General features: G+C 40.5%; 1 protein-coding gene across 1 annotated transcript in view; it reads right to left on the bottom strand.

The window, feature by feature from the left end:
• The window catches only part of GEN1 (GEN1 Holliday junction 5' flap endonuclease), a 28,966-nt gene that overhangs the window by 2,652 nt on the left and 1,018 nt on the right, over positions 1-25,296 (bottom strand). The window contains 12 exon segments of the mRNA XM_040992859.1: positions 90-233; positions 1,824-1,885; positions 5,005-5,135; positions 5,993-6,073; positions 6,155-6,191; positions 6,860-7,010; positions 9,024-9,115; positions 11,703-11,776; positions 14,074-14,184; positions 15,330-15,506; positions 19,954-20,137; positions 20,757-20,934. Coding sequence (XP_040848793.1) covers positions 90-233; positions 1,824-1,885; positions 5,005-5,135; positions 5,993-6,073; positions 6,155-6,191; positions 6,860-7,010; positions 9,024-9,115; positions 11,703-11,776; positions 14,074-14,184; positions 15,330-15,506; positions 19,954-20,137; positions 20,757-20,917 — 1,405 coding nt within the window. The 5' untranslated portion in view covers positions 20,918-20,934.

Raw genomic sequence — 25,296 nt, 5'->3', positions numbered from 1 at the left:
AATTTGGACAAGATAGAGCAGAACGGAACAGGTGGAACTTCTACAACATTTGTGTGTTGCAGAAATAGCTGTCAAAATTAGACACTGACCCTTTTTTGGCTTCCCTTTAATTTCTAACTTCTGTAATTTGTAAACGGCAACAATCTCTGGATATGCGGCTTCAAACAATGATTCTTCTTCGACCGTTGATACAACCGAGTCTCCTTTTTGCCCATCTTTTGTAACGTAATGTTCTGCAAAGTTAAAAACGCAGTGAAGTAGGCTCATTCACAGATTAAAAAAAATTCACACTTCCCAGGAAAATTTCCAGATAGTCATCTATAATCTATAAATGCAATCTGCCATTCTAATAATGTGATACTGTTCCAGATATTTTTTAAAAAAGATTTTATTATTTATTTGAAAAGCCTTTTACAGAAAGACAGGGAGGAGAGAGAAAGAGACCTTCCATCCATTAGTTCACTCTTGAGATGGCTGCAACAGCCAGGGGCCACGAGCTGCCAGGGGTCTCCCACCTGGTAGCAGAGGCCCAAGGACTTGGGCTATCTGCCTTGTACAGGCCACCAGCAGGGAGCTGGATTGGAAGTGGAACAGCTGGGACATGAAATGGTGCCCATACAGCATGCCATCTTCAGGAACAGTGATGTAATACACTATGTCACAGCCTCAGAATTTATTTTCTTTTGTCTGGAAAGAGTGGGAAGGTGGTCTTTTAAAATTCCCTTGCGTCAGAGATTGTAGTAGCATCTAAGAGCATCAAAAATTTTGCTTAGATGAGGTTGGTTGGTTTTAATTAGATAAATGTTAAAATTATAAACAAGGAATGGAATAGGCAGTTTACTAAAACTTAACTTTGTAAAAAAATTTTTGTGAAAGAGTCTGAAAAGATAAGAGCTAAAAGAATCACTAAGATATTATTTCAGATTTCTTATGATATGCCCAGTCTTCCTTGATTCACAAGCTGATATACAGAAATGAGTAAGGCTGTATCTTAATTTACAGTATATACAGTTTCTTGGTAAGTTTAAAATAGAACAAAAAAAAAAAAAAAACCCAAAAAGTTGATCTAAAAATGTTTCTTAGCTCCCACCAGGATGAGCGAGGACCTGACCCTCACTTCCAGAGAGCGAGAGGTAGTGCTAAACCGGGTTACTCCTTGGTATTTCATGAGGCTACACTGGTTGGTGGGAGCGTCCCGAAGCCCTCAATCTTCCTTCTACCTTCCTGCTTGGAATAGTGTATGGAATTCTTCGTGTTTTCACTCCTCAATTTTTGCAGCTTAAACTTATCTTCTCTCACTCATCTAACTGCAACACAATCTCCTTTCAAAGCCAAAAGGAAATAAATCTGGATCCTTAAAAATTTTTAATTATCTGTATTTCACTTGCTTTCTGTTTGGGTTCTAATTCCAAGTTCATGTTATTCCTGGTATTACAACACAAATAAAGGCAATCAGGCCCTTGTGAAGTCTTAGGAAAACTAAATGAGAGGGAAAAAAATCCCAGGTAATTTTCACCAACCTTTTTTTAGCATCAGTTTTGTAAGTATTTAAATTCCATGACCAGATCATTTATTAAACCATTCTCAGATATACAAATGAAAGTATTTCAGCATTATTTTCTTAATCAAAAAAAAAAAAATTTTGACATTCATCATTTTGACTGTTAGTCAAAAGGTATTTAAAATAACCCAGGTAACTGAAGCTGACCCACAGTTCATGTGTAGAGTTCAATATTTTGTGTTATATACACACACACAATACTTACTATACCTAAATGATCAAATGTTATAGACAAAATATTTTGTTTATAGAGAATACATACCAGGCTTTTCCCATGCTATTTCAAAGCAATGAACTCCACGTCTAATTCGGTTTTTAACAATTCTGAAAAACAAATTCATTTAAATAAGGCCTCATTACATGAGTTATTCAGAAATTTTCAATTTGCACACATAATAATCTAATTTCCTAATCTTTAAGTAAAACTAGCCGAACAGAGCACTGCTTAGCTATTTCTTTGCTTAGTTTGTTTAAGTGACATTTTACTATTAGGTAAATATTACTTATATATCTGTTGTATTTTCTTTCTAGATTAATTTTTACATTATTATGCAGTATGCCATTTTTCAATAAAAATGACTGTTTTCCTAACAATTATTCTTTTATATCACTTTTGCAAATATCTGTATGGTTACTGACCTTAAATCACTTGATTTTGAATACAGAACATCAACCTACAAGTGCCTTGTAAGCAAAGCATTGCTGAATCCTGTTCACTTATCCAATATAACCTGACTTGTAATAGATGAATTTAATCCACTTAGAGTTACTGTGGTTACAGACGAAGCTGGGCTCACTCACACATCTATTTTATGTTTTCTGTATTAGCCTATCTTGTTATTTCTTCTTCCGCCTGCCTGTATTTCTTTGGTTTGAAAGTTATATTTCGCTATTTTAGTTGTTTTGGTTTTGAAGACAGAGATGTATTTCTTTTCTTTCTTTTTTAAAAAACAATTTATCTACTTTTTATTGCAAAGTCAGATACACAGAGAGGAGGAGAGACAGAGAGGAAGATTCTCCATCCAATGATTCACTCCCCAGTGACCACAATAGCCAGTGCTGAGCTGATCCGAAGTTGGGAGCCAGGAACCTCCTCCAGGTCTCCCACACGGGTGCAGGGTCCCAGGACCTTGGGTCATCCTCGACTGCTTTCCCAGGCCACAAGCAGGGACCTGGATGGGAAGTGGGGCTGCCAGAATTATAACTGGTGTCCATATGGGATCCCGGGCGTGCATTTAAGGTGAGGACTTTAGCCGCTAGGCCCCGTGCAAGACCCAGAGACCATATTTCTAACGGCTACTCTTAGATGACTAAATGCAAACATTGGGAGTTTTACTTTATCACTTATTATCATCAGTAATTAAATACTATGCAAATATTAATTTTCTAGTTATTTTATCAAATTAGTCAAATGTTTTTATGCATTTCTATGCTGACCACTTCTTTTTAACTCCCACATCCAGACAGCAAATTCAAGCACTCCACTGTGTAACTCGGGCTTCTAAATCGGCAGCTTAATTGCTAAGTGAAACATCTGTCCCTCTAGCTGTGTTTAAAAAATTATCTATTTTCATACCATTTGAAAAGGAGAAGCAGAAAGAAGGGGACAGAAGATCTTCATCCACTGAGGGTTCAATCAAAAATGGTAGGTCTGGGACAGGCCAAAGCTGGGAGCTGGAATTCCCCGTGTGGCCGACTAACGGGATCCGCTCCCACTACTCAGGAGCTGGATCAGACGCAGAGTGGCTAAGACTTAACCAGCACTCTGATGTGGGATGGGGGAACTAGGAGCAGGTTTGAATCTCTGGGCCAAGTGCTGCACTCCCACTGCTGGGTTTTCTTTTTTGACTCCTATGCTTTTCTTTTCTTTCATTAAGATTTATTCATCTTTATTGCAAAGGCAAATAAACAGAGAGACGGAGTGAGACAGAAAGATCTTCCATCTGCTGGTTTACTCCACAAGTGGCTGCAATGGCCAGAGCTGAACCGATTCAAAGCCAGAAGCCAGGTGCGTTTAGGGTCCCAGGGCTCTGGGCCATCCTCTACTGCTTTCCCAGATCACAAGCAGGAAGCTGGATGGGAAGTGGAGCAGCTGGGACACAAACAGGTGCCCATACGGGATACTGGCACTTGGAAGCGGAGGATTAGCCAGTTGAGCCATTGTGTCAGGCCTGATATCTATATTCATTAAGAAAGCGGCAGGATAGGAATTCTGAAGAAGTCTCAGCACTTTAGGTTCACTGAATTATTTTCTCACGATTATACCTTTTTCTTTCTTTTTTTGCAAAAACATGTAGATGATGTGGTATATTTCTCAGCTTACCAGGTTAGAAGGCATAGGCTGTCCATCAGTCCATTATTCATCACTAACTGATTTAACCAAGCTAGTATTCATTGTATTTGTCCATGTTAAAACTATTCTTTTTTTTTAAATTTGAGCTTCTGCATTGCCTTCTGTGATTTGATTAGTATTCTCTAATTCACTCTTCTTTTTGATCAAGTTCAGCTTAGGCATATCTATTGCTTTTTATTTCAACAACTATTTTTCTTAAGATTTCTAATAGTTTATTTCTCACACTTGATCTTAGCCAAAAGGCCGAGAGGCAACTTTAGTAATTCACTTTTTATAAGCAGTCACTTAAAATCATTTCAATTCACTTTTGCTTTATAATTTAACCTTCTGTTCTTTATGGACCTGTCTTCCTTGAATTAAGTAGCCAACCATTCTCATTGGCAAAAAGATAAACAAACAAACTCCAAAATCAAACCAAAAATGCTACTTAATACAAATTTTTTATTGAACAGATTGAATCTGGAGTGACATAATTCAAGTAGTAACAATATGTTTTTTCATAAGCTGTGCTTTCCCTCCTCACCCCCTATTTTGCATTTTATCTCTGTCTCCACTTGTGCCACTCCAGTCCTTTTGAAGAGTCTCCACAGGCCTTCTGCCTTTCAGGTTTGTGTTTTGTTAGTTCTCCCCACCCTGCCAATCATTCCAGCTCTAAGCCTCCTGAACAGAGCAGGTAAATTCCATCCTAGAGTGAATATTCATAAATAAGCCTGATTCCATAAGTGCCTGCATTTTGGGTCATCTGTCCTTTTACCCTGCAGGGATCTAACTCCTGGATGATGTCACTGCTCCCATCTAGGATTCAAACCTGGTACCAGCCCTCCACTCACTTGACAGTATTGTTCCTTTTCTTGCCCCAAACAGTTTTCTTGGTAAGCCTAATTATCTGTTTCTATATCCATTTCTATATAATCTATTATTACTATATGCTCAAAGTGAAAAGACTTCTAACATGATAACGGGCCCTTTTTCCATCTTAGGAAAACACAGAGCCATATTTTTCCCTATTAAAGACATTAAGAATGCTTTAGATGATAAGATATTTACATGAAAAAACAGTCTTCACCATAGAGATCTTTGGTTATATTACCGAATTGGCTGTAGTTGATTAGAGTTCCGTCTGCCAAGCTTTCTTTCTACCATGTCATAACGAGTCAAGAGTTCCAACAATTTCTTACATGCATAGTGACTGGACCACTGCATTTTTTCATGAGCAAATTTCTGTAAATATAATAAAAATGAAGGAGGATTCTGCCATCATTTGTAAATAAACAATGTTTTTTTTTGGTGCCAATATTCCTTTAGAATGAACATTAAGCTGTATGAGTGAGAATATACCCAGAAAGACTGAAGGTAGAGGCATTATATAATAACTCTTTTTAAGGGTTTTTGGTTTTAATGTATTTAAAGGATGTGGGGGTAAGTTACTTAACCTCTTTAACTGCAGTATCTTCATCCCTGAGTTGAAGACAATGTAAATCACCTCACAGATTATGAAGACTGAAATTACATATAATGTGTTAAATATAATAGTGCATTTTAAATGTGCAACAAATGTTAGCTGCCATTATTAACATGTTTGTTGGCAAGGTGAATCCATTAAGCCATCACGGCAAGCGCTCATATAAATAGTACCATTTAATTCTCACAGTCACTTCCTGAGATGTCACTTTCATTTTGAGGATAATAAACGTGGAGGGTCACACAATAAAGGAAAGACTGCCCCAGTTTACATCGAGGCACCGACTTCAAGTCTCAGTGTTTATACGGAACTGCTATCTGCTGCCTTCCACAGTAACAGCTTTGATTCTGATTTCTTGTTCTAAGAAATAGCCCCAAATATCCCTGGGTACCAGATGTTTTTATAAGGTAATTAAGACAGATTCCAAACAACAGTATGAACATGACTTTGCTCATAGACTGCCAGGTGTGGCCATAACCTGATGATTAGAAACCACTGCTGGAAAGACGCCGTCATTACCCATCTGATTTCCAAGCATGTTCTCAGAACAAAGTGAATATCTTGGTTTTCTAAAAATCTATCTTCCTACTGCGAACGAGGACTTAATTTCAGATACCTGAAACAGCAGCAAATCAGGCCTGTGGTAGAGGATCTCCTTCGCCAGGCTATCCCTGTTCGATTGGAATTCTTCAATGACCTTGATAAAAAGAGAGTAGAAACTCAAGATTCAAAAACTCTTACAAAGTCTCTGAAACAGAGTTAGATGACGGGTCGTTACCTCTTGGAATGGGAATCCTTCACACTGGCACGCTTTCCTGAAAACAGATGGAATCCACGTTTCATTAACACAGACAACTGCACACAGACGCGGATCTCATCTCACCCAATGCCCTCCGTTATTACAAAGGCCTATGGAGCAGCTAAAAGTCATTAAGCTTCTCTTTGATGACTAAATTATGACCTGTGGTAGTTTAATCTTTTTTAAAGATTTATTTTATTTTTATCTCAGATAACAGAGAGGAGGAGAGACAGAGAGGAAGATCTTCCATCTGCTGATTCACTCTGCAAGTGACCGCAATGGTTGGTGTAGTGCCGATCCAAAGCCAGGAGCCCAGAGCCTCTTCTGGGTCTCCCACGTGGGTGCAGGGTCCCAAGGCTTTGAGCCATCCCAGGCCACAAGCAGGGAACCGGATGGGAAGCGGGGCAGCCAGGATTAGAACCGGTGTCCATATGAGATCCCAGCACATTCAAGGAGAGGACTTTAGCTGCTACCACCATGCCGGGCCTGGTAGCTTATTTTTTTAAACAGAATTTAAAAAGAGGATTTATGAAACATGTGACTGATTTAGACATGTAGAGAAAGGTTATGTGAAAATTATTTGAGCAGAGGGATATATCTCTATATATGTGTGTATATATATACACACACACACACATATATATATATGAGAACTATTCCAGATAAACAACAATACAAACTTACTTCTTAATACTTTCCTCGATTCCGGCGGGCTGGCTGTGATGTTCCGTCTGATGCCACTCACAAGGACAGCAGTATTCATCACCATGTGGCTCACAGTACTTACTGCTTTTACATAATTTGCATCCATTCCGTTCATGAGCATTACGTGAGCCTTTAAAGCCACAAAGAAATTGTATTTTCCGACTTCCAGAACTACCTTCTAAATATACTTTTTTTTGCCATTATACAATTTTTTAAAATTAATACTATCTAGCACAGATACAAGTCGCAAAATTTCAATACATTTAGGCTGAATACAGAAACCGATACCAATGTTAGTCCTTCGGATAATGCTGATACTGAACTATTATTGCCATAGGACACTTTTAAGAAAATATTCTGTCAGAAAGTGTTAATGTGCAACTTAAAATTGTACATTTCAATAATCAGCAGTTGAAAAGTTATACAAGAAAAATTAGATGTTATCATTCGTGAAAAGAAGTGTTATTTACTTGATAGAATAATTTAGGTGGTTTCTTTAATGAGTGTATTAAAAGAACTCAGCAACTGATTGTCTTTGCAAGTGTCTCTCACATGTGCGTCATCATTCTTAAGCTCTGCTTGAAACACACACAGGTATGTAAGACTTCGCATGGCGGCTGCGTTGTGCCACAACACGTTAAGCCCCTGCTTGCAATGGCATCCTCATGAGTGAGTGATTTTGATTCAGTTCTCTGCTGAGGCATCTGGGACAGCAGTGGACGATGGCTCAGGGACTCGGGCTAGTGCTACTCTTGTGGCAGACCAGGATGGAATCGCTGACCCCTGCTGTCACCCTGGCTCATGTCAGCTGCTGTGGAGAGTGAAACCACGGAGGGATGACCAATCTTCCCTCCTCTCTATCATTTGCCTTTTTAAAGAAATAAACAAATCTTTTATTTAAAAAAAAAAAAAAAAAGAGTACAGATTTATGGAGTCCCAGTTCAGTTTCACCTTCAGCCTTGTTTTGAGTACATGGAAGAGCAGAGCTGGAGGACATGACCTGAAGCTGTCATGTAGGAGTCACAAAAAATGCACGGGGAATCACTTTCCCTCACGAGCTCATCTATCATTTAACAACGTGCATGAAACATTAAGTAGACAAAGAATACCTTTCACAGGATGAATTAACAAGCTTTCTTTTTTTTTTTAAAGATTTATTTTATTTTTATCGGAAAGGCGGATATACAGAGAGGAGAGACAGAGAGGAAGATCTTCCGTCCGATGATTCACTCCGCAAGTGAGCGCATTGGCCGATGCTATGCCGATCCAAAGCGGGTCTCTCATGCGGTCTTAACCTCTGCGCCATCGCGCCGGGCCCCAGCTTTCTTAATCTTTTCTCACTGCTTATGTTCCATGATATCTTTTTTCACCAAGACCAGTAAAGATCCAAGCTATGTTCAGTAACAGAACATGTACACTATTTCTTCAAACACAGTAAAAAATGCATTACAGGATAGTGAAGCATCATTTACACGAACACGTACATCAGTGAAATAAAAACACAAAGTCTTCCTGTAAGACTCAGAAGAAGAGGGCCTGGCGCAGTGGCGCAAGTGGTTAAGGTCTTCGCCTTGCACGCCTGGGATCCCACAGGGGCGCAGATTCTAATCCCAGCAGCCCCACTTCCCATCCAGCTCCCTGCCTGTGGCCCGGGAAGGCAGTTGAGGACGGCCCAAAGCATTGGGAACCTGCACCCGCGTGGGAGACTCAGAAGAGGCTCCTGGCTTCGGATCGGCATAGCATTGGCCGTTGTGCTCACTTGGGGAGTGAATCATCGGACGGAAGATCTTCCTCTCTGTCTCTCCTCTCTGTATATCTGCCTTTCCAATAAAAAAAAAAGACTCAGAAGGAGAATGTTCTTAAATGATTAAAAGTCTAAACTGACAACAAGATAATTTTAAGATGTAAGTAATTCAGTTTCAGTTTCAAACATTGTGTCTTCTTATTTCATTCAACACAAAATTGAGTATATTATGTATACATAATAAGATTTCTGGGTCCAAACCTTCTCAATCTTGGGGAGCAGATAGTGTAAAAGTCTCCATGGTGCTATTAACAGGGATTTGTAAAAAGTATTGAGAATAGGGATGACAATGTGTTTACCAGACACCAATAATTAGATATGTTTCCTATATTTGCTTACCTGGGTGGGAACACAGTGAACAATGAGCCGGTTTTCTAGTGACTGCTGCTTGTGGACTGGTGTGAGATGATTTTTCATTCCACTGATTAAACCTTTAATAGAAAGTGGATGAGAAAAAAAAGTTACAAAAATGCCGTGTTCTCAAACGTCAGGATAATTCCTGTCACCTGCCTAATGATTCTTCCTCTGGCAACAGTTACAGATGATGGCTTAATCTTACGAAAACCCTGCATTTCAGATCACAGGTGTTAAATGTGGCCCTAGGGGCCTGTACTTGGTGCAGTGGATAAATCCCTCCCTGTGTTGCTGACATGCCATGCAAGCACCATTTCATGTCCCAGTCACTACATCAACGTAGCTCGCAGCTAACGACCTCAGAAGAGCAGCAGAAAATGGCCCACGTGTCTGAGTCCATGCCATCCTACCAGGGGACCTCTATGAAATTCCTGGCTCTTGGCTTCAACCTGCCTCAGCTCTTGTAGTTGCGGCCAACTGGGGAATGACACTATAGATGGAAGAGCTCTCTCTTTAGTGTCAACTTTAAAATATCTAAATAAATTTTTAAAAAAATGATGCTAGTATTGTGGTATAGCAAGCTAATCCTACTCCTGCAAGTGTCAGCATCCCATATGGCGCCAGTTCATGTCCTAGTTGCTCTACTTCCCATCCAGCTCCCTGCTTGTGTTCTGGAAAAGCAGTGGAGGATGGCCCAAAGCCTTGGGACCCTGTAACTCACGTGGGAGACCTGGAGGGAGTTCCTGGCTCCTGGCTTAGGCTTGGCTCAGCTCTGGCCACTGCGGCTATTTGGACAGTGACCAGAGGGTGAAAGATCTGTCTCTGTAAGAAATATGCCTTTCAAATAAAAATAAAATAAATCTTTAAAAAGCACCGTGGCCCCAAAGACAGAGAATTTCTAAAGAGGAGAGAATGTGTATGTGTGTGGGTACCTATATATACCTACATGTCCCTATAAATGTATGGATATGTATTCATTCAGTCTGCTCTTACTAGACAACAATGTATGGAGCGTATTATTTGTTCATCTTTATTTTTTATCTCTTTTGGGTGTGCTGGGTGTCCATCATGTAGATGTACATTTCTCCTTATCAGAAGGAAGAATTAATGATGCAGAAAACAAAGTAATGCATTAAGCTTCTCAGAAAGCTGTTTAGAAATCTACATAATTTGATTATCATTTCTTATTCTCTAATGCAAATAACAAAGCATTACCTGTTAAATGAACAATTTTAAGAAAAATGTGTATTACCATAAAGATTTCCACTACACAGATTCTAAGTTCATTTTGGTGAAAGACTCAGGATAATAGGAAATCTACCAGCCACAATTAGGAATTAATTATAAGACCTGAAAGTTTTAATTATGTTTTTCAACTTACATAAGCTAAAGTTTTAATAAAAAGCTAAATTATCTCTTCAGTTCACTACACAGTATCTGCTATTTGGAATTATTATTTAGCTGCTAGAGTTTCTAAAGTATTAGCTACAAAACAAGTACAAGTTTGCTAAAATTAGCATTAATAATCTCTGGGTAAATAACAGGTTTTCAAAATTAAAATTAAATACAGGAAAAGTCAGTCTAAATGAATATAATCAGAATAACAGATAGTTACAAAAAGGAGTATAATTTCTTGTTTTCAAGTGTTAAGACAATCACTTATTTAGGCTCATGGGAGTGAGCATTTTCTGAACCCATTTCAGTAAGAATGGTTTGGAGACAGCCATGTACCATTTTTGTTTACTTTTCTTTATGTAAGTGTTCACAATTTCCACGTGATTCCTTAACTCACACCTTTCCCCAAGCACATCTTTTCTTGTTGGCTTTGTAACAGTGACCACTGATGACAAGAACTGATGTGTTATGGAAATCTTAGATCAGTGGTTTCACAGCTGAAACGGAAGGCTGACAGGAAAGAGTTCAGTGATGGGACACCCCCATGGCTGTCCCACCTTCAGTCGACACTCTCCATCTCCCACTGACTGCCGGTCAACGGTGCTGTTTCCTAGTTCTTAGTTCCCTTTTTTTTTTTTCATTGTACACCTTACTGTCATTGATACAATTTTTAGAAATCATTGCTTTCATCAAGTACACATAAATCACAGGCTTCTGAGTGGATTAGCACAGTTAATGCAGTTCACACACTTTGTCTTCAACCCTCAAACTGCACAGTTTAACCGAATCAGAACGTATCAATAAATGCACAACAACGGAAGCGGTAACTGTGATCAAGTGTTCCTTATTATTAAATATTTGCAACATGTCAGACATTTCACTTATAAAAAATAAATATAATAGTAAAGTGTTACATGCAAAATTATTTCTTATCTGGTCGGTAAGACAGTATAAAAGAGTGTGCAGCAAAATGTCCACGGTTACAAATAAATGAGTGTGACATTGCACTGAGTGTTCAGCAAACGCATAAAGAAACACAATGTGAACTAGGATTTACACTTTCATTGTTTCTTGGGAAAACTTTAGTAAAAATAATTTTAAATGAAAATGCTAGTTTAAAATTATAATGGTACTATACAATAAAATTGCATGTGCTATCTTTTAATACATGTAACTGTACTTTTGAAATACAATTCCTTGTATAATATTTACTTTTAGATTCAACAAGAATAAAAGTCCATTGCACAAGAAGCAGCAATTTACAGTTACCTCTGAAGTAAATTCTGTCCTTTCAAACTCTGTATAAGTTTTAATGCCTTTTCTTTTCCAACTCCAGGGACTCCCTTTCAGAAAACGGGGGAAAAAATCAGGTTAGTCACTAAGATAAGTTTATAAGTAAAGCGTGTTACATGAATTAAGCTGGAAGCTGTGCATATCAAAGAATGAGGTAACTCTAATAAAAGGAAAAATATGCAAGAGAGTAACATAATAAACAAAATTTGTACAATAAGGGATATGACTCAGATTTGCAAATTAAATAACAATTACACTGTTAAGTTTATATAAATAGCAAATTCAGAGTTATATATTAATTCACTAACAACATTTATTGTAGAGGAGGCAGGGATGTAGCTGTAGAAGGCTTTCTCTTACTTTGTTAATTACTTTGAGGATATTATTAATTTGACCATATTTATCATATTTTCAACAGGAAAAAGCATATTCACTTAATTATATGAACATTTAATATTTAAAGACCTAGACATCAGAAAAATTTCAAGTTAAATCTTGAAAATAAAAGCTTAATGTAAAAAGCAGGAATTAACAACACACTTGCTCTTATATTAACACTTAGCTATATATGAAATATTCTTTTTTTTATTATTATTATTCTTTTTTTATTGGAAAGGCGGATATACAGAGAGGAGAGACAGAGAGGAAGATCTTCCATCCGATGATTCACTCCCCAAGTGAGCGCAACGGGCTGATACTATGCCAATCCGAAGCCAGGAGCCTCTTCCGGGTCTCCCACGCGGGTGCAGGGTCCCAAAGCTTTGGGCGGTCCTCGACTGCTTTCCCAGGCCACAGGCAGGGAGCTGGAAGGGAAGCGGGGCTGCCGGGATTAGAACCTGCGCCCATATGGGATCCCGGGCGTGCAAGGCGAGGACCTTAACCACTTGCGCCACCGCGCCGGGCCCTATATATGAAATATTCTTAGGACAGATTATGTTAGTATCCAAAAATAAAAATCTTTAAGCAGAGGAGGCTGGCACCGTGACGTAGTGAGCTAAGCCTCCACCTGTAAGCTCCAGCACTCCATATGGGTATCGGTTTGAGTCTTGGCTACTTCACTTCCTATCCAGATATCTGTTATGGAGTGCAAAGGACAGCTCGAGTCCCCTGGCCCCTGCAGCCTTGTGGCAGACTAGGAAAAAGCTCCAGCAACTGCGGCCATTCAGAGAGTGAACCAGGAGACAGAAGATGTCGTTCTCTGACTCTTCCTTCTGTAACCCTGCCTTTCAAATAAAAATAAAAATCAAACAAACAAAAAAAAAAAAAAAAAAAAAAAAAACACCTCCAACTTTGAGTAAAGCAGTGTGAAGAGCAGTTTCAGTTACAGAGGAAACAAAACCAAAAAGGATAGGGCTGATGTTTGACATAAACATTATCATACTAGAAGCTGGTTTCTGTGAGATTAAGTCAGCCAATTTTTCTTAAATTCTTTAGTCTGTTTCTAGATTTTAGGTATGATATGACTACCTATGGGAAAAAGGGTTCTTCTATTGAAAACAGTTACAATAAAATACCGGTTTGTATTAATATTATTTTCCTGTATTCTTTTCTTACCCATTCCAAACAAACTGATTTACTTGATCACTGATGGCATTAGAAAGTAGGGATCATACATTTTCTATCCTACAGTTCTTACCTTTCCTCTAAGCCCATGTAGAAACAAAAATTACATACCACTTTTCTTCGTACTTCTCCTGGGGACAGAGGTAAATGACATTTGCAGGGACGCCAAGATGAGCAGCAGGGAGGCAGCCATGGGATGACTTAGTGTGGCCAGTCATTTTCTGCTTTGTACACTGCACTGAGGGCGATGCACCTGTTCTCCTGATTGTTAATCACTCATCTATTATCCTCACTTGTTGCAGAGTACTCTATTATGCATCTTAAATTAATAAATAAAATGTGTTCATGAACAAAATGAGTGCAATGCTGGGAGCCATGCTAGTGTGTGGCTTACTTCAGCGCTCATGTTTCTTAGCAACAGTGATAACAACAGTGAGCATGTGCACAGCTGGAAAGCAATGGACACTTGAAAACTAAAAGTAAAACAGTGATGGAAACTAAACAACACAAGAGCAGAAAGATGTTCCTATTTCTTGAAAAGGGTAGTTAGGCATGAATGCGAATTTCTTAATCTGGAAAGATTTATGGAGATCCAAGCTTTGGTGTACTTGTTTTGTTGTCTTTTATAATCAGTGTCACCAGTCGGCTTTTTAATGCCATCTGAAATGTTTCAGCTGCTGTTGCTATGCCTAAAACTCTCTTTGACATCGTTTTAGATGTGACCGTATTCTGTTCACATCTGTCCAGCGTGTGTCCACAAGATGTGTCTACCATTTGAGCTCACCTCTGGGAGATAATCACAGCCGAGAAGAATCGCCAGTCCAATCAGAGTGTCCCTGTCCAACCCCAGGTTATTCCTGATAGACGTCATGGTATAACAATCCACGTGTGGGTCCTACAGAAAGGACAGATTTCATCTGCTCAAAGAATTTATCCAAAGCAATTACAAAAGGTAGTTTTTCAAATGTGTAATTTACACACATTTATAAATTTACAAATGGAAATTAAGCCATAGTTCCCAAACTGGTTTAACCCATAAATCACGGTAGTTACTTTTCCTTCTCTATGGTCTTTCAGTGCCTGAAAGGCAAACTTTGACCTGATGAAATTAAGCACTACAAATATAATACAGGAAGCTAACATTCCCTATAAGTACATCACTAAAAGCTATCTTGGAGCAGCTTAGCACTTAATCTTACAGAAGCATTTTTGATACATATATGCTAACATGTCTGACTTCTTAAAGCTTGTGTAACAGTAGCAGTAAAAACAGTAATATTTTGATGCGAAATTTTTTGAAATCCATGCATACTTTTTCATAATCACACATTTTCCATAAATTTTTTGTAATTGTTAACTACTGTTTTTAAATCAAGAGTAAATACGTATAAAAATACTACTTGGCACCACCTGTCCCCGTGAATCTGTGGCTACCTCTCGCATCACTGACACTGGCCTTTTAGTGAGCGCTGAGGTCACACTGCGTGACCGCGGGCAGCACTTCCCAATGGGGATGCCACTGGCAACCGGGGAGGGGTAACAGTGTGGTCCTCAGCTCACGTGGCTAAAATTCACCAAGGTCCAACCCGAATGGTCACAACCCAATCGCTCCCTGGCAGAGCCTCCTGGACTGACCACCAGGAGAGTAACCAAGGAACACCTGGGTGGCTTGGCAGATTTGGGTAATTAATGTTACAAGAAATGTCCTTAAGTGTCTTGTGGGTGTTTTTGAGGATAAAACACCAACACTGGAAGTTCTGGATTAAACTACTCCCATTTCTTCTATAATTTTGTGATATATTGTTGAAGCAGATATAGGACTGAACCATGTGAAACAAGTCGTGCCCTGAGGAGAAGGATCCACAGGGGAAAGTGCCCGACCTGAGCGGCAACTGCATTTTTAATAAGCAGTCAACATCTGATTCAGCAACTGTTATGTGCCAGGTACTATCAGCATTGTTACGTGCACTATTTCATTTAATTAGCCCATTAACTGGTAATTCGTGAATAAATTCTGAAAACAAAGCAGGAACAAGCTACCTTTGCATTCATAGTGAAATTCCTGTAAACAGTCTGGGCCCCATAGAGGAAGGCGTCTCCGTCGTTGGTGAAGCAGCCGTCCACCTGGCCCTCTGCGTTGAGGTGGGCGCACATGGCTTCCGCTTCCCCGGCCGCCTGAACCCAGGGCACTCCTAAGCACTTCAGCAGATCCAGACACTGAAGGCAAGCAGGCACAAGCCATCACAAATTCGCTTGTTAATCTCATCAGCTGTTTGCCTTGGTGCTAAATTACAGCCAGTAGCTACGTAGGGGTTTTAAAAACTATTTTAGAAACTGGCAAATGTGTCCCTGATGGCACCAAGGAATGGCTGCTAAACTTTCAGGAATAATAATAAAAGTATTGTGGGTATCTTTCTATTTCATCTTGTAGAGAAAGGTACTGAAATATTCAAGGTGATAAATTTGGCTGTGATTTTCCTCACAATCATGGGAGACGGGAGTGGCAGGGGCCTAGATGAAATGAGAGGGGTCGAAAGTCAGTAACTGTTTATGACTAGTTACTTTCCTATTGATTTAAATTTTTCTGTAATATAAATTAAAATTGCTTTTAAAGATTCATATTTTTCTTTGAAAGGCAGAGTTAGAGGCCAGGATCTAGCAGCCTCTTTCTGGGTCTCCTACGTGGGGGCAAGGACTGGGGCCCTCCCCTGCTGCTTTCCTAGAGCATAAGCAAGAAGCTGGGTAGCAAGTGGTACAGTGAGGACTAGAACCAGCGCCCTTATGCGATGTCAGCACAGCAAGCAGGAGGATTAACCTTTTGAGCCACTGGGCAGGACCCAACAGTTACAATTTCAACTCATATTCCACTTTCATTGCTTTGTCAATATTCTGTCTTCACAGTTGAAAATATCTTTAAATAATAATTGATCAGACTGAAATCAATCAACTGAAATGATAATGATTTTCTTACATGATACTCCTGTAAAGTTCAAGTAACTATCTAATTGTGGCTTGAGGATTTCCAGGTGTCTGTTTCTCACCTGTCCCGCACTGTTCAATGAGACCTTCACGCTGTGGGAAACGGGTCAGGTGTCTTCCTGGCAAGTCAAATGTTTACCCAGGAGATTATGTTATTGGACTGATAGCTAGAGAATTTGTTTTCTTTGGGCTGATTCTAGCCAGCAGAGTAGGCTGCAGCTTAGCCTTCCAGTCTTACTGCATTCCTTCTCGTCTTTCTCTCCCTGCTGGAGCGTACTGACTAAGTGCGCTGGCGAAGAAGGTATTTAGTTGCAGTTTCTGGAAAACGACAAAAATAAATCTCTTGTTCTGATTGAGCACTTGCACTCTTCATTACATAACAAAAATTCCTGCCTGATGTCACCCAAGGTGAGCAGAATTCAAAAGGACAAAGTAACACGTTGAAAAGCCTTTTGGGGGCCAGCACTGTGGCGAAGTGGGCTAAGCTGTTGCCTGCCATGCCGGCATCCCATATCAGAGTATAGGCTTGAGGCCCAGAAGCTCTGATTTCAATCTACCTTCCTGCAAATTCAGCTGGGGAGAGCCCCAACGCTGATCCCAGTACTTTTGCCTGTCACCCATACTGGAGACCAAAGTGAAGCTCCTGGCTCCTGGTTGGCCTGGCCATGCTGAGGCTGCTGCAGCCTTTTGGGAAGTGAACCAGGGAATGGAAGATCTGTCTTTCAATCTCTCAGTCACCGACTTTCAAATAAATCTACAAAAAATTTACTTTTCCAGTCTCTGGCCAGGAGACTGAAGGGATAACAGTTCTTCCCGGCTTTTCTGTTTTGAAAGATTCAATGAACAAGATGCAGACACAGAGAGAGATCTTCCATCCACGGGCGATTCGTTCCCAAAGTATCTGCCATGGACATGACTGAGCCGGGCTGAGGCCATGAGCCACGAGCTGTACCTGGTCTTCACGTGAGGGCTCAAGCACTTGGCCACCATCTCCTGCTTTCCCAGGCTGCTAGCAGCCGGAAGCCAAATAGGTGCCTATGTGGCACGCAGGCACTTCAGGTGGCAGCTTTCCCCACCAGGCCACAGTCCCAACCCGAGACAGTTTTCTTAAAGCCCTGTTTGATCTTACCCCCAGACAAGAATTATCCCTTCCCAGGAAGCTATTTCTGTTCCTAGTGCTACTTGTCATTGCAACTGGTTTGAAGCGTCCAGAACGAAGTAGTGATATGGCCTGTTATAATTTTTCCTTATCCTACACCTTGGATAGAGGTGGCGTTGGAGGGTGTTAACTCAGGGTTTTCATGCTTACCCCTACGAGATGGCAATGCATTAGGAGGAAGTGGGACCTAGTAACAGAAAAAATGAGAAAGAGTAGATAAGCCCCACTGAGCTGACGCAGCAAGTCCTCGGAGCACCGCACTAACTGCACATGGAAATGGCAACGGAAGAACGGTACACGATGCGGTTCAGGGACAGCTGCAGGGAGACAAGAGACACTCTAGAACAAGTATTCTCTGCAACGACTGACAGTTATTAATTAAGACCCAATATTCACTAATGGAAACCTTTTTTGTTTTGGAAGGGAAGGGAAAGGAAGAGGCAGAGGGAGGGAGGAAGGGGGAGGGCTGGGAGGGTGAGCAGAGCAGGAGAGAGACAGGCTGACACACACAGCTAGAGATCCCATCTGCTCCACTCTACACACGGCCACAAGAGCGGGGCCAGGGCTGGCTCAGCCAGGAACTCGGAGCTCAATCCAGGTGCCTGTGTGGAAGCAGGGGCCCGACCTGAGCCATCCCAGGGCACACAACCAGAACTGGAGTCAGTGCTGACACCGTGTGCCCAACTGCTAGGCCAACGCCTAGCCCCAAAACTATGCTTAAAGGTCAGGCAAGGACAGAAAATGAAAAATGTTTAGGAGAATATAAACCATTGATTTATAGGATGCCTGTTAAAATTCAAATTTCACTAACGTAGAGGAAAACAGGAAAGTAAATATAAAAAAATACATTTTTGATCTATAAAAGTAAAAATGAGAACTTTGAAAGACAAGCAAGTAAAAAATAGAACACTTATCTATCTGAAAGCAGTAAAGAAAATCAGGTGAAATGCTTCCCCTGTTTTTTCATACTAAAAAGAGTGAATCTCCTAACATTGTCGTTGATGCATTGATACTGTGTATTTCAGGCCCAGTGCAGTAGCCTAGTGGCTAAAGTCCTCACGTAGCGAGCCGGAATCCCATGTAGGTGCTGGTTCGTGTCCTGGCAGCCCCACTTCCCATCCAGCTCCCCACTTGTGGCCTGGGAAGGCAGTCGAGGATGACCCAAAGCCTTCAGACCCTGCACCGAGTGGGAGAAGCAGAAGAGGTTCCGGGCTCCTGGCTTTGGATCGGCTCGGCTCTGGCCACTGTGGCTGCTTGAGGAGAGAATCAGCGGATGCAAGATCTTTCTCTGTCTCTCCTCTTTTCTGAATGTCTGACTTTCCAATAAAAATAAATGATAAAAAAAAAAAAAATAGAAATTACGTATTTCATTTCTGCAGTGATAGACAGTAATGACCAAGAGCTTTAAAATCATTCTAAAACTTGGGTCTTCCGATCCTACTTCGGAGAAACGTGTCCGAAATGACATGTCACAGGGGAAAGCTCTGTACACAGTGTTCACCTTTATGTGGAACAGAGCAAAGTCAAAGGCAGCGCGTGCAGCCACAGGCGATGGACAGCCTGCCCAAGCGCACCTGCCACAAGCCACGTTCTGAACAGAGGAATGGGTACATGATACGGTAAGCGCAAAGACAAAGATAAAAACTACTTGTGCAATACTATGACAGCTCCAAAGTCTATTTTAAAAGAAACACATTCAATAATAGCCGTTTTCTACTATATTATTCACTGCATTTTATTACATCTTTTTTTAAATAAAAACAGATAAATCCACATGTATTATGTAAATTTATGATAATTATTCTTGAAAATCATAAGCCCTGAAGTAAGGCAAATATGTTTACCATGTACAATTCCAAGTGGGTACATCACACATTAATGAGAGCCTAAGTATTCTGGGCAGCTTGCCAGTGTACCCCGACAAGCCGTGACTCCGTACCAGTTGCTCTAGACGGTTCTCCCTAATCCTCATCATATCCCTGAAGAGCATCATGAGCCCTTTTCACAGACGGGGAAATGAGCTAGACAGGCTAAACATCTCAGTCAGTGTCTCCTTTTTCAGTTGTAACCAGCAGGACATGGGCACTTAGAAACTCAGATGTTTCACTCTAAGAAGTTTCCTCTGTCTCCTCAGGCTGGATGTGTATCTGCAGTAAGGCCAGAGAGCATGGGCGATGACAGGAACAGCTGTTGGCGCAGCGGTGAGGCTGCAGCCTCAGACTCCTGCAGCCCACACAGCTGCCTGGGCTGAGTCGGAGCTGTGCCTCTGATCCAGTGTCCTGGGAGAAAGCAGCTGACAGCCCAAGCTCTGCCACTCCCGTGGGAGATTCCTGGCTCCAGGCTGCGGCCTGGCCCAGCCCTGGCTGTTGTATGCACTGAAGAAGTAAACCAGCAGATTTATGCTTATTCCTGGCTGTATCTTTGCCTTTCAAGTAAAATAAAAAATGATTATTAAAAAAAAAATCATCTATTAGTAGAGTACAATGTATTCTACGAATCAGAATTGAGTCCATTCTGAAGGCTTACCTCTTGTAAAACCAGCTTAAAATGGGATCTCTCTGTTTTCTGAGACGTTTTACCAGAAGGTCCGTACCGAATTTGATTCCTCTTGTTTATGACATCAGCTTTTAGCCTTGGTGGCTCTCCTTCCATAACAAACACTAACTTTATATCCATTTGTGTTAAATAGGAGATACGAAAAAACAGGTTTCTAAAATGCATAAATCACAATATATTAATCATTATAACTCACGGTAAGTCAAGGTAACATGAGGATGTAAATGCAAGAACAGGCTAATACCAAAAACATGACATGGGGAACTCTAAGTTACCATCTGGCTGAGCAGGAGACGGGTTCCTGTGCTTTTAGAGAGAGTGGCTGTCATTGCCACTGCTCTATGGAAGACAGCTGGAGGGGACCCAGAGGGGAGGGAAAATTGGGAAGAAGGCACTGTGCAACCCTCACCAAGGAACAGGCTGATGCAGTCTGAGCTGTTGGCTCTTCAGCAAGTAGACTTGGTGAACACTAAGGATAGTCTAGAAGTAGGACTGGCAAGACTTACTGAGGGAGTGGCTGTGGGGAGTGAGCAAACCAGGAGACAGGGGCTCCCAATTTCTGGCCATTGGTGATGGGAGCATCCTGGCTGACAAGTTGCATAGGAGAAAGGAGTATGGAGGTCACGGGGCCAAACCCTGAGTTAACGCAAGGTGGCAGATCTAGATACCTTACATGTAACTGAAGTTATCAAAATGCAAAAGAACAGGAAGTATAAACAAGCCTCAGTATGCTTACACAATTTACACATCAACAGTCCAAAGGCTTACTGTACCTGAGGTGGGGCTTCGGCACAGTTCCCTTCATTTTTTTGACTGCCTGTGCTTCACACACCCAGAGGCTCAGATCAACTGCAATGGTTTTCCCAGCAAGATCCTTTAGGTCCACGTGTTCCTTAACAGGCTCTAGAATTTGCCACAGGTCATTCACTCCCATGGTGGTGATAAAATCTGCTGTAACACAACACACAGTGAAAAGTTCAGAACAAGAGGTGGTCTGGGTAACTCAGAGCATTTTTCTTATTTATTAGTTGGCTTTTCAAAATGAACCAAATGAATCCGAAACATTAAAAATGATGTAACTGGCTTTGCTCCAGCTAATGACAGGAGCAAACAAATGCAGAAGCAGATAGAAAATGCAGGAATCTGCCAATCATTTTTTTTTCTACTTGAAATTTACTCCTGGAATTACCTATCTAAACAAATGTTCTAGTCTTTGATAACAATCAGGAAAAGTAAAACAGAACGGAAAACCAAAAGTAAGTTAATATGGAAACAAGCTGATGGAAAGCACCAGAATGTTCGTGGGGGGAGAAAAAGGGTGAAAAGCAGGGGGACAAAAACAAGGGACAAGGGAGGGAGGAAGTGTTTTTAAAGAAGCATTGGATTTTTACGTTATGAAGTCACATATGTTCATTGTGAAAAATGAAAGGAAACTTCAAACTCCGCCACTGTTACCTGCCTGGATATTTTCTCTAGGTCAGTTTTTCTCTTTAAACATTTGTATGATTTCCTTCTCCTTTGTTTTTGTTTGATAACGACAGGAGCTAGAGTTTGCAGTGAAGATGGAATCCGGCTGTACAAATGTAACCCAGCTCATTATCCTCTCAAAGATGGCTCCTGTTCGTCCCATAAGTGCAAGGCAAGAGAAAAATAAATGAAACAGCTCTCAAGTCTATGCAGAAACCTGGTGCACAACAAGCGTCTTGCTGTCTGTGCCTTTTAATAGGCATTTTACATTTTTCCAAATTTCAGGTAGGCGTAAAAACGAACAAGTGCTGAAAATCTTGCTGTCATAGTATCTGTATTTTTCTCTATCGTAATTTTGTATGTGGTCAGTACCACTTGATTATTTGGACACAGCTATCTGTGGATATGTCATGTTACAAAGAAAAATAGAGATGTGTAAAAACAAAAGAAATATTTGATACTTAATGGCAGTCTAGTACTAAAAATTTTATTTTGCCTCAAATATCCCCTTATTGAATACAGCATTGTACAGAGATTTTAAGTTAATATGAAGAGTTGTGATTGATTCTGAAGAAAGTGGGTGTGTATAATTTTTAAGGTATTATTAGGGAGAAAGAAATCTTTTAAAATATTGAATTATTCTTCAAGATGATTTCCTCATGTTATTTCTAAAATTAAATAATCATAATTACATGCTACTGTTTAAAATAAATTTTTTTAATGTGACCTTTTGCTATTGTGGCACAGCATGTTAGGTCACGGCCTCTGCCTTATATGGGCCCTAGCTCAAGTCCTAGCTGCTCCGCTTCCAACCCAGCTCCCTGCTAATGCGCCTGGGAAAGCAAGAGACGATGGCCCAAGGTCTTGAGTTTCTGCACTACATGGGAGACCTGAAGAAACTTCCTGCTCCCAGCTTGGGATCAGCTCACCTCTGACCACTGAGGACTGGTAAGTAAACCAGCTGATAGAAGATCTCCTCTCCCTCTAAGTTAGTCTTAAAATGTATGAAAACATATGTCTGAGGCAGCTGAACGACACGGCACCTAAAGCCAGTGGGGCACTCACATCCGCCATCAGAAAGCCTGGTTGTGCGTGGTGGCTCTGCCAAAGCAGACCCGTGGAGGGAACAAGTACTGGCTCCAGCAGCAGGGTCCCTCCCTGTCACCCACAGGAGATGCGTGAACTGAGCTGCCAGTCCTGGGCGATCCTAGGCCCAGCTCCCCACTGTGGGCATCTGGGGAGTGAAGTAATCCATAGAAGCTCTTTCTCACTTTTTCAAGGATAAGTTTATTTTGGTGCATTTTAAAAAAAATCCATGCAGCTTTTTTGGATAATATGCTCTTTCTGAAGAACCCGTAACATGGGTAGGGATCCAAGTGTAAGCATGAAATAGATTTCGTATGTACCTATGCCCATAGTCTGGGGTCACTTTAAATAATTTTATAGATGAAATAAAGTTTCAAGTGTGGAAATTATCCATACATGATGTCATGTCATTGTTCAAAGTTTTGGCTTTTGGATCATTTTGGATTTCCAGGCTGGGAATGTTTAACCTGTAACATCTGTCATAACCCATTACTACATTAATTTTTCTTGTTTCTTTTGCTGGAAACTAACTTGTCTCGAGAAAGGTTTGTATTATAAGCAACAGGCAGTGGTAACTGAACAGATACTTGCAATGTCTGCCTGGAACCTTTACTTTGTCTATATTTTCAAAATGTAAGACCAAAAAGTTGTAATAATGGCTGAACACAACTGGTATGAATAACAGTCAAGCAAGCAAAGTCTGTAACAGAACAAGTTGTTGGTCCCAGGAGGTTGTCACAGGGGTGTTTCAAAGCCTACTGAAGCACTCACTCTGGCACTTACCCTGGCCTCTGTGGATCTGCTCAAGTGGATTTGGAAAGGCTGTTAATGTTCCTTCCACACACACAAGAAACCACTGCTGTGCAACAGGGTTCATTCTGAACTTTTCTCTCTAAATGACAGATCACCTGGGGACATTGTCCTAACAGCTATATCCTCTCTTCAGACAGGATGTTTGAGTCTTTTTTCTCCTTATACTGCAGTCTATTCTGTTCTTAATGAATTTCTATTAGAACTTCTTGAACTACAACAAAAATATTCTTAATAGTCTTCATTGAAGGAATTGGGTGTAGGCCCGAAATTCTGAATTTCTCAGTCTTGTATGCTTTAATATTTTTATCCCACAGCATCTGACACATCCCCTGATCTCCCAACCAAAGCATCCCACTGCCTTTCTGTAACCTGCAAATTAATGCTCACTAGGCCAACTGGCCTCCACCCCAACTCCTCGGTGCCATGCTTCCCACTCTTCCCCCGGATTTTTCCAGCACTTGGCCAGAAACCACCAGTTGTTCTTGATTCACACACTGGTTAGCAGTTCCACTGTCTCCTGGACACATCCTGAACCACCGCGTCTCACAAGACTTCCCCGACCTGTGGCTTCTGTGCAGCTGCTACTGGATCCTGATGGGCCTCCCTACTTTCACTTCCCTGCTTCCTGCACAGCCACCTACAGCCAGAGGAATGCTGCCCAACACCTAAATCACGACAACCATCACTGTGCTGGTTATGCACAGTCAAACTTCCTGGCAGGTAACACACTGAAGCCCTAAGTTTCTACATTTAAGGTAGCTAGCTTATCAATAGCTAAGAAAATCTAAAGATTGTTAAAATAAAAGTAGAGGTGTTCTAAATATATTTTTAATGATTATTTTAGGATCACCTTTAGTCCAAGCACAATCTAAGTTTATATGTACATATTCTTTATAAAGCAGATTCATAAAACATTAAGATTATTCTATTAATTTTGAAACGGGAAAATGACAAGAAGTTTATATTTCATTAAAGGAACACCATAGCTTGCTTTAAGAGAGCAGTTAATCCCATTGTCCTTTGGCTTCTCTTCTTATCACTCATGTTCTTGGTACTAGCTGTTCCTCTGAAGAAGCATTAACAGATCAGATTATAAAAGTCTACAAAATTCCAAAAAGGGACTGACTGGAACAGCTTATAAGATGATGAAAGAACTCTACTGAAAGAACAGATGGTTCTGATATGCAGTTATAATCAACCATGAGATTACCTGAAAACAGCTCAGTCTTGAAAATTCACATTAACATGCCAAATTAGCTAAAAACAATGTACGGTTTTGTTCTTGCTTTTTATGTTTTAATATAGTGAACTCTAAAACTTTTATGGGTGGAACTGGGTAAGCCTCTAGTCATACATTGTCATTTTTACTTATGTCAAATTCATCAGGCAGTCAATATATATTATTTACAATTCGCAGTTGCGATACAAGAATACTTAAGCGAATCAATAAAGTCAGGACAACAAACAGCAAATAACTTTGTGAGTAGCTGAAGAAACTGAAGGACGCGTGAGAGTGAGCCTAAGATTTTGGGCTCAGATATAGCACTGATGAGGTGTGTGACCTTGGCAAGACACTCGGTCTCTCCACGAGATGAGAGGTGCTGAACCAAATGAATTACGAGCTGCAGATCTTCCGAATCTCAGGACCCACTTTGTTAGTTTGGAAGAAAAGGACTCAGAAATTATTGCCTGGAAGGAGGGACGTGGTCTCCTAGCTGGAATGAAGGGTTTTAGGAGTCCACTTCAAGTTAACACAAAAACACATCCTTTGATGTAACCATATGGTGTCCATAAATCAGTTTGTGCTCCTAAAACTTCCTTGAAAGCTAATAAGCTTTTATTGGTTAATTATAAAACTGAATGAGGTGAGAAAAACACAAAACCTTGCTAATTCCACTAATGAATCAAATTTGGAGAACGTAAAAAGAAAGCAGTGACTTATGCAAA

The sequence above is a fragment of the Ochotona curzoniae genome, unplaced genomic scaffold (genome assembly GCF_017591425.1).
Source record: "Ochotona curzoniae isolate NIBS_2020 unplaced genomic scaffold, NIBS_Ocur_1.0 contig_883, whole genome shotgun sequence".
Lineage (NCBI taxonomy): Eukaryota > Metazoa > Chordata > Mammalia > Lagomorpha > Ochotonidae > Ochotona > Ochotona curzoniae.
This window is presented reverse-complemented; position numbering and strand designations above follow the sequence as displayed.